This window comes from Oncorhynchus mykiss, chromosome 18 (genome assembly GCF_057628025.1).
Source record: "Oncorhynchus mykiss isolate SJ-2025 chromosome 18, ASM5762802v1, whole genome shotgun sequence".
Taxonomy (NCBI): domain Eukaryota; kingdom Metazoa; phylum Chordata; class Actinopteri; order Salmoniformes; family Salmonidae; genus Oncorhynchus; species Oncorhynchus mykiss.
In genome coordinates this window covers 41,457,434-41,472,601 of record NC_143039.1, presented here as the reverse complement: position 1 = coordinate 41,472,601, position 15,168 = coordinate 41,457,434, and the positions used below count along the sequence as shown (strand labels likewise).

Here is a 15,168-nt window from a genome sequence, read left to right as displayed (position 1 = left end):
TTTAAGAGCATAGTGAATTAAAAGTTGTCATACATTTTAAATGGTAAAGCATAGATACCCCAAAAAACGACTTAAGTAGTATTTATTTTTATTTCACCTTTATTTAACCAGGTAGGCAAGTTGAGAACAAGTTCTCATTTACAATTGTGACCTGGCCAAGATAAAGCAAAGCAGTTTGACACATACAACACAGAGTTACACATGGAGTAAAACAAACATACAGTCAATAATAAGAAAAAAAATAAGTCTATATACAATGTGAGCAAATGAGGTAAGATAAGGGGAGGTAAAGGCAAAAATAAAGGCCATGGTGGCGAAGTAAATACAATATAGATAGTAAAACACTGGAATGGTAGATTTGCAGTGGAAGAATGTGCAAAGTAGAAATATAAATAATGGGGTGCAAAGGAGCAAAATAAATAAATACAGTAGGGGGGAGAGGTAGTTGTTTGGGCTAAATTATAGATAGGCTATGTACAGGTGCAGTAATCTGTGAGTTGCTCTGACAGCTGGTGCTTAAAGCTAATGAGGGAGATAAGTGTTTCCAGTTTCAGAGATTTTTGTAGTTCGTTCCAGTCATTGGCAGCAGAGAACTGGAAGGAGAGGCGGCCAAAGGAGGAATTGTTTTTTTGGGGTGACCAGAGAGATATACCTGCTGGAGCGCGTGCTACAGGTGGGTGCTGCTGTGGTGACCAGCAAGCTAAGGGGGGACTTTACCAAGCAGGGTCTTGTAGATGACCTGGAGCCAGTGGGTTTGGCGACGAGTATGAAGCGAGGGCCAGCCAACGAGAGCGTACAGGTCGCAGTGGTGGGTAGTATATGGGGCTTTGGTGACAAAACGGATGGCACTGTGATAGACTGAATCCAATTTATTGAGTAGGGTATTGGAGGCTATTTTGTAAATGACATCGCCGAAGTCGAGGATCGGTAAGAGGGTCAGTTTTATGAGGGTATGTTTGGCAGCATGAGTGAAGGATGCTTTGTTGCAAAATAGGAAGCCAGTTCTAGATTTGGAGATTGGAGATGTTTGATGTGAGTATGGAAGGAGAGTTTACAGTCTAACCAGACACCTAGGTAGTTGTCCACATATTCTAAGTCCGAACCGTCCAGAGTTGTGATGCTGGACGGGCGGGCAGGTGCAGGCAGTGGTCGGTTGAAAAGCATGCATTTAGTTTTACTTGTATTTAAGAGCATTTGGAGGCCACGGAAGGAGAGTTGTATGGCATTGAAGCTCGTCTGGAGGGTTGTTAACACAGTGTCCAAAGATGGGCCTGAAGTATACAGAATGGTGTCATCTGCGTAGAGGTGGATCAGAGACTCACCAGCAGCAAGAGCGACATCATTGATGAATACAGAGAAGAGAGTCGGCCCAAGAATTGAACCTTGTGGCACCCCCATAGAGACAACCAGAGGCCCGGACAACAGGCCCTCCGATTTGACACACTGAACTCTATCAGAGAAGTAGTTGGTGAACCAGGCGAGACAATCATTTGAGTACTTCTACTTGAGCACCTTATACCACTGACAGAAATAAATAAAATCATTCAAAATTGGCTACTAATGATTTGGCCACAGAGGATCATTAGTTTCTTCCTCAAAAATAATTTGTGGATTGTTTTAAATCTCATTGCCTACAGTCAGAAGGAAAGGCAATGCGGCAAATGCCAAGTACATGATTGTTGAGTTGCGACTGCTATCGAAAGTAAAGGCCCAGCCAGTCATATCGCAATGTTTCAAAATACAATGGCGGAAAGTAAATGGTTATTGATGTAATCTGTCTTTTAGTTATCAAAATGATCAACTTAATTGAGAGAACAATAGTATTGCCTGTCTTATTGGCACCAGCCTATGGACAAAGTTGTTATTGATTTGTTTGTAAGTGTCAGCAAAGTAGGCTACCTTGCAATTTGTCATGTTAAAAAATATTATGCTAATGTACCATTCATATAAAGTGTAGTAGAATAGCATCAAATGTGTTAATAGAAGGCAAACATTTTTCAGTGCAAAGAGAGAAGAAATCTGATATAGCCTATTAACTTATTATGGTATAGGGGACGCTTTTGCGTCCCACTCTGCCAAAAGCCAGAGAAAATGCATCGGGGAAAATTCAAATAAAATATCTAAAAATCAAACTTTCATTAAATCACACATGTAAGATACTAAATTAAAGCTACACTCGTTGTGAATCCAGCCAACAGGTCAGGTTTTAATAAGGCTTTTCGGCGAAAGCATAAGAAGCTATTATCTGATGATAGCACAACAGTAAACAGAGGGTAGCATATTTCAACCCTGCAGGCGCTACACAAAACAAAGAAATAAAATATAAAACATGCCTTACCTTTGACAAGCTTATTTTGTTGGCACTCCAATATGTCCCATAAACATCACAATTGGTCCTTTTGTTCGATTAATTCCGTCCATATATATCCAAAATGTCAATTTATTTTGCGCGTTTGATCCAGAAAAAAACAGCTTCCAAATTGCGCAATGTCACTACAAAATATTTCAAAGGTTGCATGTGAACTTTGCCAAAACATTTCAAACTACTTTTGTAATACAACTTGAGGTATTTTTAAACATTAATAATCGATCAAATTGAAGACTGGTCTATCTGTGTTCAATACAGGAAGACAACAAACCAAGCTACTTTTCAAGTCTTGCGCAACTCTCAACAGTGTTATGCAGTTTGTAGATGGCCGTACTTCTTCATTGCACAAATGAATAACCTCAACCAAATTCCAAAGACTGGTGACATCCAGTGGAAGCGGTAGGAACTGAAAACAAGTACTCTGGGTTTTGCCTGCTACATAAGTTCTGTTATACTCACAGACATGATTCAAACAGTTTTAGAAACTTGTGTGAGTGTTTTCTATCAAAATCTACTAATATTATGCATATCTTATATTCTTGGCATGAGTAGCAGGAAGTTGAAATTGGGCATGCTATTTATCCAAAAGTGAAAATGCTGCCCCCTATACCGTAAGAAGTTAACCTAGGCCTACTCTACGCTACACGCGCTCAGCCATGCATTGAACGTCTTTTTTTGCGAACAGTGACCATGTTTTTTTTCTTGGTTTTTTTCATCTAAATTGTGACTATCCAATCTAGTCATCACATTACGAATAGTAGGCTGTCTTCAATTAATCTACAGATGCATGGAATGCTTTATTATAAAGGTGCATTTTTATGGTGAAAATTTGCTTCCCCTTAAATCTCACGCTGCCGGCTTCACCGGTTGTACAGCAGATTAATGTGCTTAATTTTAAGAGTTGAGCAATAAATATAGCAGCACCAGAAAGCTGGGATCTTCTTTTAAATAGTGGCCAGCCAGAACATTTGTTTTTTCCCACACGATTGCGCAATGCCTGGGCCTATAAGACCACATGTTTGACTAGGCTATGTGCTCTCCAATTGTGTTTCAGGGGGCCTAGGCCTATAAGCTATGTTTAGCGTTAGTTGGGCGTTATTATATAGTCGTGATACAAAACGTATAGGCCTATGGTCTAGGCTACCTGATGCATGTGACTACGATATGAACAAGTCATGCGCTGTTTCTTGTCTTAGGCTGCACATGATTGGCATCATTCACGTTCAAGACGTTCAATGTTTGGGCCATAGACAAAAGGCTAATATGGATTTCACCAAACAGTTGTGCATCTTTGAAGTTGTTGATTTATCACATCTAAAATTCACAATAGTACCTTCCTTCAAATTTGATAGCATGTTACTTGTACTCGTTCACATCTGCTTACCTCTTCCAACAAACAGTGGTATATCATTGCTGTATTCTCTCCCCTTCCTCCGTCCAGACACCCAGGTGTATCCCCAGCCCCCCACTCCCCAACTGCAGCAGCCCTCTCTGGAGGTCCTGCTGCCTGGGGAAGGGAAGGAGGAGATCCTAGGTAGTGCTCACGTCCGCAGCGGAGGAGGTGGTGGTGGAGGAGTGGTAGACCCAATGAAGGTAGAGGGCATGGGAGGAGGAGCAGGTCGCCAAGTCAGTGCACTCCCCGGACAGGGCTTCTCCAAGTACCAGAAGTCCCTGCCTCCCCGCTTTCAGAGGCAGCAACAGGTCAGTCTAATAACCTATTGAAGTCATTACCAAAGGTACATTTATGGTTAATGATCTTAATAAGGACTACATTTGGTTCGCTATGCTGCTCGACTGAAATATTTAATTGGTCACTGGAAAAGGGTCCATTTCCAAATGTATGTGTCCAATCCCGAAAGACAACGAACCCTTTACGCCTGCCACTAGTCGACCAATCAGTCTACTCCCTTCACTCAGTAAGATATTAGAGGGTATTGTGAGTAAAGAAATATGGGAGTACATGGGAACTAATTATTTGATCCCAGCCAATCCGCATGCTTATTGCAAAATATATTCTACTAACACTGCATTTGTTGACATGACTAATTAATGGCTCAGATGATGGCACGTTAGATTTCAGTGCATGACTAATTAATGGCTCAGATGATGGCACGTTAGATTTCAGTGCAGCAAAATTACTCTTATTTACTTTCGTAAATATGCTTTTTCTTTTTCTAAATTGTATTTTAAAGTTTAAGGACTCTTTGAAGATGAGTCCAAATGAGGACTATTTGGACTAAGAAATCCTAATAAAATAGAATCTAAACTTGATGTGACGTAGACAAGAGCTGAGACATACACGGGGGGATGAAGCCCAGTCAAATCGACGTATATGGGGTATATATTGTCCATTTCACATCCCAAATTGAAGTTCCATTCTACAAAGCAAGCAAACCATTCCATTCACTGTCCCAGAAAAGAACCCCCGATCAATACAAACCAAATCAATGTGGGTCCAGAGTAGTTGTTCTGTCTTTGACACTGCATTTCAGATTGGCGTAACCTTCCCAAAGTGCCAGTTTGAGGAATTTACCACTACCTTTTTGTGGCTCCATTTTATGACTGCAGTTTGACAACAAACGTTATAAATAATCTGTGCTGATATAACACCATTTTTATTTTTATTTTTTTCCAATTATAATGAATAACAATATACAGTGCATTTGGAAAGTATTCAGACCCTTTGACTTTTTCCACATTTTGACTTTTTCCTTATTCTAAAATGATTGCACTCGTTTCCCCCCCCCTCATCAATCTACACACACTACCCCATAATGACAAACCCCCCAAAAATGTTTGTGTGAATTTATAAAAAATATCAAACTAAAATATGACATTGACATAAGTATTCAGACTCAGTACTTTGTTGAAGTACCTTTGGCAGCGATTACAGCCTTGAGTCTTCTTTGGGTATGACGCTACAAGCTTGGCACACCTGCATTTGGGGAGTTTCTCCCATTCTCTGCAGATCCTCTCAAGCTCTGTCAGATTGGATGGGGAGCGTCGCTGCACAGCTATTTTCACGTCTCTCCAGAGATGTTCGATAAGGTTCAATTCTGTGCCCTGGCTGGGCCACTCAAGGACATTCAGAGACATTTCCTGAAGCCACTCCTGCTTTCTCTTGGCTGAGTACTTAGGGTCGTTGTCCTGTTGGAAGGTGAACCTTCACCCCAGTCTGAAGTCCTGAGTGCTCTGGAGCAGGTTTACATCAAGGATCTCTCTCTACTTTGGTCCATTCTTCTTTGTCTCGACTGGTCTCCCAGTCCCTGCTGCAGAAAAAAATCCTCACAGCATGATGCTGCCACCACCAAGCTTCACCATATGGATGGTATTGGCCAGGTGATGAGCAGTGCCTCGTTTCCTCCGGATGTGACACATGGCATTCAGGCCAAAGAGTTAAATCTTGGTTTCATCAGACCAGAGGTGCAAACTCCAAGCGGGCTGTCATGTTCTTCTTACTGAGGATGGGCTTCTGTCTGGCATCTCTACTGTGAAGGCCTGATTGGTGGAGTGCTGCAGAGATGGCTGTTCTTCTGGAAGGTTCTCTAGTCTCCACAGAGGAACTCTAGAGCTCTGGTCTCCTCCCTGACCAAGGCCCTTCTCCCCCGATTGCTCAGTTTGGCCGGGTGGCCAAATCTAGGAAGAGTCTTGGTGGTCCCAAACTTCTTCCATTAAAGAATGATGGAGTCCACTGTGTTCTTGGGGACCTTCAATGCTGCAGACATTGTTTTGTTCCCTTCCCCAGATCTGTGCCTTGACACAATCCTGTCTCAGAGCTCTACGGACAATTCCTTTGACCTCATGGCTTGGTTTTTGCTCTGACTTGCACTGCCAACTGTGGGACTTTATATAGACAGGTGTGTGCCTTTCCAAATTATGTCCAATCAATTGAATTTACCACAGGTGGACTCCAATCAAGTTGTAGAAACATCTCAAGGATGATCAATGGAAACAGGATGCACCTGAGCTCAATTTCGAGTCTCATAGCAAGGTCTGAATACTTATGTATATGTGATATTTCAGTTATTTTTTAGTATTATTAATATTTGTATAAAAAATGTTTTTTCTCCCCAATTTCATGATATTCAATTGGTAGTTAGTCTTGTCCTATCGCTGCAACTCCCGTACGGACTCGAAGCTTGAGAGCCATGCGTCCTCCTAAACACGACCCCACCAAGCCGGACTACTTCTTGACACAATGCTCGCTTAACCCGGACGCCAGCCACACCAATGTGTCAGCGGAAACATTGTACACCTGGCTACAGTGTCAGTGTGCATGCTCTCGGCCCACCACAGGTGTCGCTAGAGCGTAATGGGACAAGGACATCCCGGCCAGCCAAACGCTCCCCTAATCTGGATGACGCTTGGCCAATTGTGTGCCGCTTCATGGGTCTCCTGGTCGCGGCTGGCTGTTACACAGCCCGTTATCGAACCAAGATCTGTAGTGATGCCACTAGCACTGTGATGCAGTGCCTTAGACCGCTGCGCCACTCGGGAGGTCCTGCTCTTTGTAGGGTCTGCTCTTTGTCACTTTTTGGAGTTAAGACATAAGGTTACGTTTTCCTCTATTACAGTAAAATTTCTCCATGTGTTTCAGTGTATGACCGATTCTGTTGGACCAAACCGCAAATGCAAATAGTGAGTTGAAACTGCTTGTTGTCAGAGAGGAAAAAGGGATCTTCCATCTTTGTTGTTGCGAGTGGCAGGGGAGGGGCTTGGTGTTTGAGTGGGAAGGTGCACTCAGCACAAAAGAAGCGAAGGAGACCAGACCAAAACGACGAGATAAGATAAGAACGAGCGGACATAAACGCTCATAAAATCGAAAAACGAAATAATTTGATTCTCCCGATGCATGCATGTGGATTTTTTTGCGCTAAAACATACATTCTAATTGATCGAATTAACTTGATATATCTCCCAGCCCTACACGTGTGACTAAGCCGCTTTTCATAAAAGGTCTCCTAAATGGCTTATGTATTTATTATTATTATAATATCTCGCCCACTTGGTGTCTTCAGGAGCAGCTGATGAAGCAGCAGCAGCAGTGGCAGCAGCAGCACAGCCAAGCAGCCCAACAGAGTCAGCAGCAGCTCCCGCCTCAGCAGTCACCTCAGCAGCAGGGCCCAGGGGCCACCCCTCAGACCCAGGGTCCCAAGCAGCAGCAGTCTGGGCCCCTGCAGTACCCTCCGCAGGGCTCAATGGGCCGCGGCCCCCTGCCCATGAACTTTGACCCCCGCTGGATGATGATGCCCTACATGGACCCACGGATGATGCAGGGGAGCATGCAGGGTCGCCCTCCAGGGCCCATGGATTACTATCCGCCCAACATGCAACACGCAGGTGGGTACTCATAGTAGTGTGATTAAGGAGTAGGCATATTGTCATAGAGCTGAATCTGAATTTGCATGGAACTTAGTTTCGTGAAGAAACAAAACATTGTAAATCCTCTATTGAGGTCAATGGCAGATTTGTGCAAACCAGATTTAAATGTAGGATTTAGCCCATAGAGATTATGGTAATGCAATAAAGTTAAAATGCTCTAAGAAATAGCACCAGGTTGTCAGCCAAAATTTGAATAATTGTGTGTGACTTTTCTAACGTTACCCATCTCTGTTGCAGGGATGATGGGACGAGAGCGCTCCGATTCGGGGGGCTCTGGTTCCGATAACTTCGAAAGGCAACAGCACCCGGGACACCCCCACCGTGGTACGCCCCCTATGGACCCCAAACTGGCCTGGGGGCCCGAGGTGTTCCCCACGGTCAGCGAAGGCAGGGGACTGAGTTCCCCTCTGAGACAGAAGCAGGCTCTGGAAGAGGACAGTGGCAGTGGGACTAGGTAAGACGGGACGGGGGTCAAATGTCAATCACAATCATTTAAAGGGATACTACTAATCTACTTCCCGAGAGTCAGATTTACGTGTGGAAACCATTTCTCTGCCTACTTTTTAAAGGAAATTGCTAGCTAGCTCTAGCGCACTTGCGAACTAGAGCCTTAGACTTCAAGTCATTGTGCTTGCGAAACTACCTCTAAATTAATACTGGACACAGAGAAACAAAATGGTATCCACGAGTTCATCTGACTCTAGGGAAGTAGATAAAGGTCCCCGTTGCCCAAAGCCTGAAGTACCCCTTTTAATTGTCAGATCATACAATACTGATTGAATAGGAAAATATGTATGAGTTGAAATCACATTAGATTTTACATATTTGAATTGAGTCAGTGTTGTTAGTACGGGATGCAGTTTCCACAAGTGTCTTTTATAAATCTCTGGTCTTTATTTTAGGAGTGACACCCCTCCAGTCCGTGGTTTGCGAGAGGGGGGGCTAGGCCCCATCCAGCAGCCCAGCTCTGGCTCCGGCTCCTCCAACCAGACCCCACCACCTGTGGGCACTCAGGTGGGGGGCCAGGGAGGAGGCAGTCACCACCACCAGTCCTACATGGGAGGCCGGGGCAACTACAGCAACTTCCCCGACCAGGGCTCCCGCATGGCCCCCCACCAGCAGCAGCAACAGAGGGGGAGTGGTGGAGGCTTCAGCCACCAGGATGAGGGCCAGGGCCACAAGGGCGGCCAGCAACAGGGCCAGATCTGGGGGGCCCCCCGCCCCCACTACGACCGCAACGGGCGCACTGACCTCTCTCCCCTGGAGAATAACAACTCCCACCACCCTCAACACCATGGTCATCAACAACATCAAGCCCCCTCCCACTTCCCCCTCCATCTCCACAAGTCCGAGAATGGCCGCGGTGAGAGAGGAGGCGAAGCCCTGAAGAAGGGTGACCCCTCGCCCTTGCTCCAACAGCCGTCCCTTTCCTCCTGCTCATCCTCCTCTTCCTCATCCAGGGAGGACGGCAGTGGAAAGGCGGTCCTGCATCACCTTCCACCTCAGCGCGAGGCCGACACAGGAACCGGGCAGAGACATGAAACAGGAAGCAGCAGAGAAATGAAGCAGGATAAGATGGGCCCTGGCCACAGCCACTCTCAGTCCTCTGTGCCATCTCAGCAGTCCCATCCTCAGTCCCAGCAGCAGAGGCAGGGCCAGGAGCAGCACCACCACCGTGACCCCAAGCCCAACCAGAGGGAGCGAGGCGGGAGGGAACACAAGACTGAGACCCAGTGGGGGCCAAGGCCAGGCAGCAGCAACGCAGGGGTCCCCTCTTCACACAACAGGAGAGCAATGGGTGGAAATTCCCGCGGAGGGGAGGATTCTTCCAATCACCCAACAGCGTCTGACCACAACAAACCCGCCAGTGGCCAATCGGGAGGTGGAAACGCCAACAAGAGGGCGGGGCCTATCAAGAGGCCTGTGCTGAAGAGAGAGGGAGGAGGGGAGGGCGAGGGAGGAGAAAAGACCAGCGGAGGTTTCGGAAAAGACAAAGATGAAAGACAAGATGGAGGCCATTCATCAGTCAAGCAGGAAGGATCCTCCGGCCCACAGAGCTTTGCTGCAGTGTCTGGTAAAGAAGTGCCGGCTCAGACAGGTCCTAAACCCAGAAACGGAGGGAAGGATCGAACAGCAAACGAACGAGGAGGAGTGGGTAAGGGGCCCAAAAATGGGGTCAATCCCACCCCCTCATCAGGGTACTCCGGCCACCCCTCTAACAGGCGGGACAGAGAGCGTTCCTTTGAAAGGGGCGGTGGTGCGTCCTACCACAGCGTCTCGGCCCGTGGCAACAGAGTCGGGCGAGGTGGCGAGTTCTACGGGCGCGGCCGGGGTTACAGAGGCACCTACACGGGCATGGCCGGGGGTGGCAGCGTTAGCCGTGGCAGGGCAGTGGGCAGCAGGAGTAGCCGAGACTACCGATCCGGCGGAGGCTACGACGAGTCATCGGGGGGAAGGCGAGGCCGAGGGGGGTCGCAGGCCAACCCGGGGCGCGCCCGTAATCAGAGCGAGACCCGCAGTGAGGGTTCTGAATATGAGGAGGTCCCAAAGAGGAGGAGGCAGAGGGGGTCTGAGACGGGCAGCGAGAGTGCCGCCAGCGACCTAGCCCAGTCGGACAAAGAAGACCGCAAGTCCAGCACCAAGAATGGCAGCGGCACAGATAACGTTACCGGTAGCGGCTCCGCCCCACCCAGAGGCTCCCATACCCGGGTGTTCACCCCCAGGGGTGTGCCCTCCAGGAGGGGCAGGGGGGGAGGTGGCGGGGGAGGTGGCAGCGGGGGAGGAGGTTCTATCTATAAAAGTGGTGGTGGAGGAGGAGGAGGAATGGCTGGAGGTCACAGGTCAGGATCTAGGGCTGACCCTCACGGCTGGGCCTCCAAGTCTTCAGCCTCGGTCCGCAAGCATCAGGCCCCAATGCAGTCGGCCGCACCCAAAGACACGGGTCGTGGAACCAGTGGGGAGAAGAAGGAGAAGGCAACGGACGGAAGCCAAGCTCAGAATCAGGGAGGAGCAACCCCTCCACAGTCTATCCCTGCTACACCTACTCCAGCCCCACAGGGCTCCACAGAGAACGGAGGAGTTGGGATCCAGCAATCCATGGCTAACCCCACTACCAACTCCAGCGGGCCCCTTCCACTCCCTCTCTCTGGGCCGGATGGGCGTGGCTTCCCTCGTGTCCCGCGTGATGGCTTTGAGCGCCCCCCGAGACGCCGTCGCCACGGGCGCTCCCAGCATCAACAGGATAAGCCACCGCGCTTCCGGCGGCTGAAGGAGCGAGAGAATGCCGCTCGCATCAACGGAGGAGTCGGGGTCATCGGAGGAGGACGACCCTCCTCGCCCGGACAGAGTTATGTTCAGGATGTCACTGACGGCACTCCCAACGTGGCTCCCACAACATGCGATGCCCCCAATGCTAACCCCAATGCTACTACGGCTACCAACAACAACAGCAACAACAGTACCGGTGGCCATCTTGGAAGTGCAAACAGTCACCACCACCACCACTACAACCAGGGCATCTCCGGCCAGGCCCACTCTCAGCATCACCACAACCCAGCAGGGGGTGCCAAATCCCCTGACTTCTCCAACCAGAACTCCGATCAGGCCAATGAGGAGTGGGAGACCGCCTCCGAGAGCAGTGACTTCACCGAGTTCCGGGAGAGGGAGGGAGGAGGAGGGAAGTCCTATTCCTCCCATCACCATCATCACCCACCCGGAAGAGGTGGTGGTGGAGGCGGGGGAGGAGGAGTGGTCGGAGAGCGAGAGATGACGGCGAAAGAGCAGGCGGCAAACAAGAGAAGCTTCTCCAGCCAGCGTCCCGGGATGGAGCGACAAAACAGGAGGGTCAACGCTGGAGGAAGAGAAGGAAGAGGCCCACGGGGCCCGCCCAGTGGTGGTGGAGCCGGAAATGGTGGGGGCCAACGCGGCGAGCGCCGTGGAAACTGGCCCTCCCCCAAAAACAGGAAGTGAAGTGGAGGATCTGGAAACATTTCAAATGCATCCACCCCGCCCCACTGTTATTTATCCCTTTGTCTGTCGTTCCTTTAGCCTCTCTGTTCTCGTCCCTTAACATATTAGCACATTAATGTTCAATACATAGTTATGGAGACAGTGTACACACACGTTAGGCTTCTTTCGCTCTTCATCCATCTTCTATCTCCTGTCCGTTATTGTAAAGTGTCACTCTGCTCCCCCCTTTTCAGTTGTACCCCCCACCACCCTTCAGAATTCCACCCCGATTTAGGATCAGCAGACACGCTTGTTCGTTTTGAACACACACCTTTTGACGGAAAACATAAAAAAACAACACGTGTTTGCATTTACAAGCACAATATGACATATAACAGATATACACAATCACGCGTAGTAGTTTGTGTGTATGCAGTATGATATGTTAAACATGTCATGATAAACATGTTGGATAAATTGGCTAACCAGGAGAAGGCAGATTTTTATATTTATGTACCTGTGTATATTTCTACCACGCTTTGGAATGGGGTGGTATTCTGTAGGGCAGTTATCTACATTATATGTTCCCACGTGGGGTGGGGGGGGTGCAGGTTCTTATTTTAACGAGAACAATTGTACCATAGATTTATACAAAATAATTATTTGTTTTGTTTCCCCTCTTTGCCTCTTGTCAGTTTTGTTTCAGTCCCCCCTCCCCCTTAAAAAGTTAGGGGTGTGTATTTTTCTTCTGCAAAGCAGGTCTTTAAAATAACTTTTTATACAATTCCCCCCACCTCCCTCTGAGTTTTTGATCTCCCGACGAACAAGTACATCTCTTTAATTACTGTGACAGCCACAACAGGCCAGCTGAAGTACTACTGCTCACCCATCCACACTCTCCTCATATTGATTTTTGTCTCTAATATCAATGTCTTTGCTGCTTGTTCAGAACTAGACGGTGTGATTTTGTTATTGTTGACCTGCTCTTATTACTTTCTGTTGCTCTTTTGTTCCTGTTAGATAAAAGGTTCTCTCAACGTAGCATTCTCTTCTCACAAGCTGCAGACGTTCTATACCAGGGGTCTCAACCTTATTCCTGGAGAGCTACCCTCCTGTAGTTTTTCGCTCCAAGCCCAGTTGTAACTAACCTGGTTCAGTTTATCAACTAGCTAATTCTGAGAAACGTGTGTGCTAGATTAGGGTTGGTGTGAAATTCTAGTAGTGCTCAAGGAACAGGGTTGGAGAGCCCTCTTATATACACTGCAAAAAAGGACGTTTTGCTGAAGTAAGATTCTCTCCTGTTCATCAAGTTTGTTTACCCCAAGAACACTGAATTAATAGCTTGAATGCTTTATATAAAAAATAAAACAAATACATTTTCTGTGGAGGCAATTTTTTTTCTCAAGATACTTTCACATGAAACTTCTGGTCAGGGAAACATTTGTTCACTGAAAATGCAAGTCATGTTGCGAGAAAGAAATATGAAGTTATATGCTCTTATTTTATTTTACCGTTTGACTTTTTTCTTTTTTTTTCTTCAATTGATAATTGAGTCCACTCCTATAGTATAAAGAACTGGTTAGTGTATTTTTATTGAACAAGTTTGTTACATGATGCAGCAGGTGTCGTACTCTGGTTCCAGAGTGCTAAGTTTGGCCATCAGAGTATTGTACTACTATATTCATGCTGTCCTACTCCATGTAGGAAGGCACTCTACTCAAATACAACTGCACTGTGCTGTAGAAGAGACCCCTGTAACAAAAGTCGGGCTGGCAAGAGCTCCATGTTGAGGAAGTATTTTCAAAGTGTACATTATTTCAAGACAACCTTTCCAAAACCTCGGTGGCAACTATATGGCTCAATTGAACTGAATCTTGGACTATGGTGGAAAAGGGCCAGGGTGATGTGTTGTCACACCACTGATTTCCCAAATGTCCAAATACATTTGCAAGGTATAATACTATTCTCCAAGAGTGTTACAGGGAATACATGGGTTTAGAACTTGTGATGTAGACTGACTGATTCACAAAATGGCTTACAGCTGGTTTTGAAAATTTGATGGGGGCAGGGGGCAGCATCCAAGTTGAAATGGATAAAATTATAACATTTTATTTTATTTATTTGCATACATTTTTCACTGCTTGTAAGTTGGGGTTTGTTTGTTTACTGACAGCCACCATTTTAAGATTAGTTTTGGGATGTTTTGAGTAGGGCATTTGAGTGTGCGCATGCTTTTTCTGGTGTCTATATAATAACTTTTTTTTTTGGGGGGGGGGGTCATATGGATGGCAAACGCTTTTGCCTTGTTTGCCCAAACTTAGTTTTAAGAACTATATTAAGACAATTCTACAGTTCTTTCTTATACATTTATGTATATACATTCAAGTATATGTTTATCCAAATTAAGTACATAATCAGTTACTTGGGTATAATGCCATTTTTGCCATACACCAAGGCAGGCAAAAATGAAGTGGGTACATTTTTATTTTCCACTGACTTCTACTAAGCATTACCACATCCATGGGTGCAGCTTGCCTTGCCTGTGGAAAAAAAAACATTGGTAGCCAAACACTTAACACAGGCTTATGAGCCCTGCATCCTTCCTTAACTCTTACTATTGATGTGCTCATATTGTATGTATCCATGTTTTAAAGAAAACGATAGTGTATTCTTGAAAACCTCAAAGATTGTACTATATTTACAGCATTACCAAGGTACCTGGAGTGGTTAAAGCTGTTCTATAATTTATGGTTTATTAATGGAACCGTAACATACCAATATATACATGTGTATATATCAACGTTTTTGTCTACCCCAACTTACATTCCCACAAACAAATGTTGCCATTTTTTAAGTTCAAGGGAGCAATGTACAAGCAGAGAAGTGTCTTATTATAATAAAATTACAGAGAATAAACTTTTGTTTTAATGGAAAATCTGTTTTTGTCTGAGTTTATTTATGAATTGCCCCCATGTGAAATTAAATCTATATTAATTTCAGTGCCTGGGCAATGGTAGGTGGTTCTCTGCACTGATATGCATGCACAGTACCAGTCAAAAGTTTGGACACACCTACTCATTCAAGGGTTTTTATTTTTACTATTTTCAACATTGTAGAATAATAGTGAAGATGTCAAAACTATGAAATTGAGATGGTTTGGGATTAGTTGGACCACAGAGTGAAGAAAAAGCAGCCAACAAGTGCTCCGCACATGTGGGAACTCCTTTTAAGATTGTTGGAAAAGCATTCCAGGTGAAGCTGGTTGAGAGAATTCCAAGCGTGTGCAAAGCTGTCATCAAGGCAAAGGGTGGTTGCTTTGAAGACATGATTCCATATGTGTTATTTCATAGTTTTGATGTCTTCACTATTATTCTACAATATAGAAAATAGTTTTAAAAAATAAAGAAAAACCCTTGAATGGTTAGGTGTGGCCAAACTTGACTGGTACTGTACATCATGGTCTTGCAGAT

The 15,168-nt window shown here is 46.0% G+C and overlaps 1 protein-coding gene across 4 annotated transcripts in view; it reads left to right on the top strand.

Moving 5' to 3' along the window:
- Positions 1-14,633, top strand: part of LOC110496051 (protein PRRC2A) — a 51,123-nt gene extending 36,490 nt beyond the window's left edge. For all 4 annotated transcript variants that reach the window (XM_090208437.1, XM_021571698.3, XM_021571699.3 and 1 more), the window contains 4 exons: positions 3,810-4,069; positions 7,387-7,708; positions 7,988-8,204; positions 8,653-14,633. In XM_090208437.1, the coding sequence (XP_090064563.1) occupies positions 3,810-4,069; positions 7,387-7,708; positions 7,988-8,204; positions 8,653-11,719 (3,866 nt within the window). In that variant the 3' untranslated portion in view covers positions 11,720-14,633. The remainder of the gene's footprint in view (positions 1-3,809; positions 4,070-7,386; positions 7,709-7,987; positions 8,205-8,652) is intronic.
- The last annotated feature ends 535 nt before the right edge of the window (positions 14,634-15,168 follow it).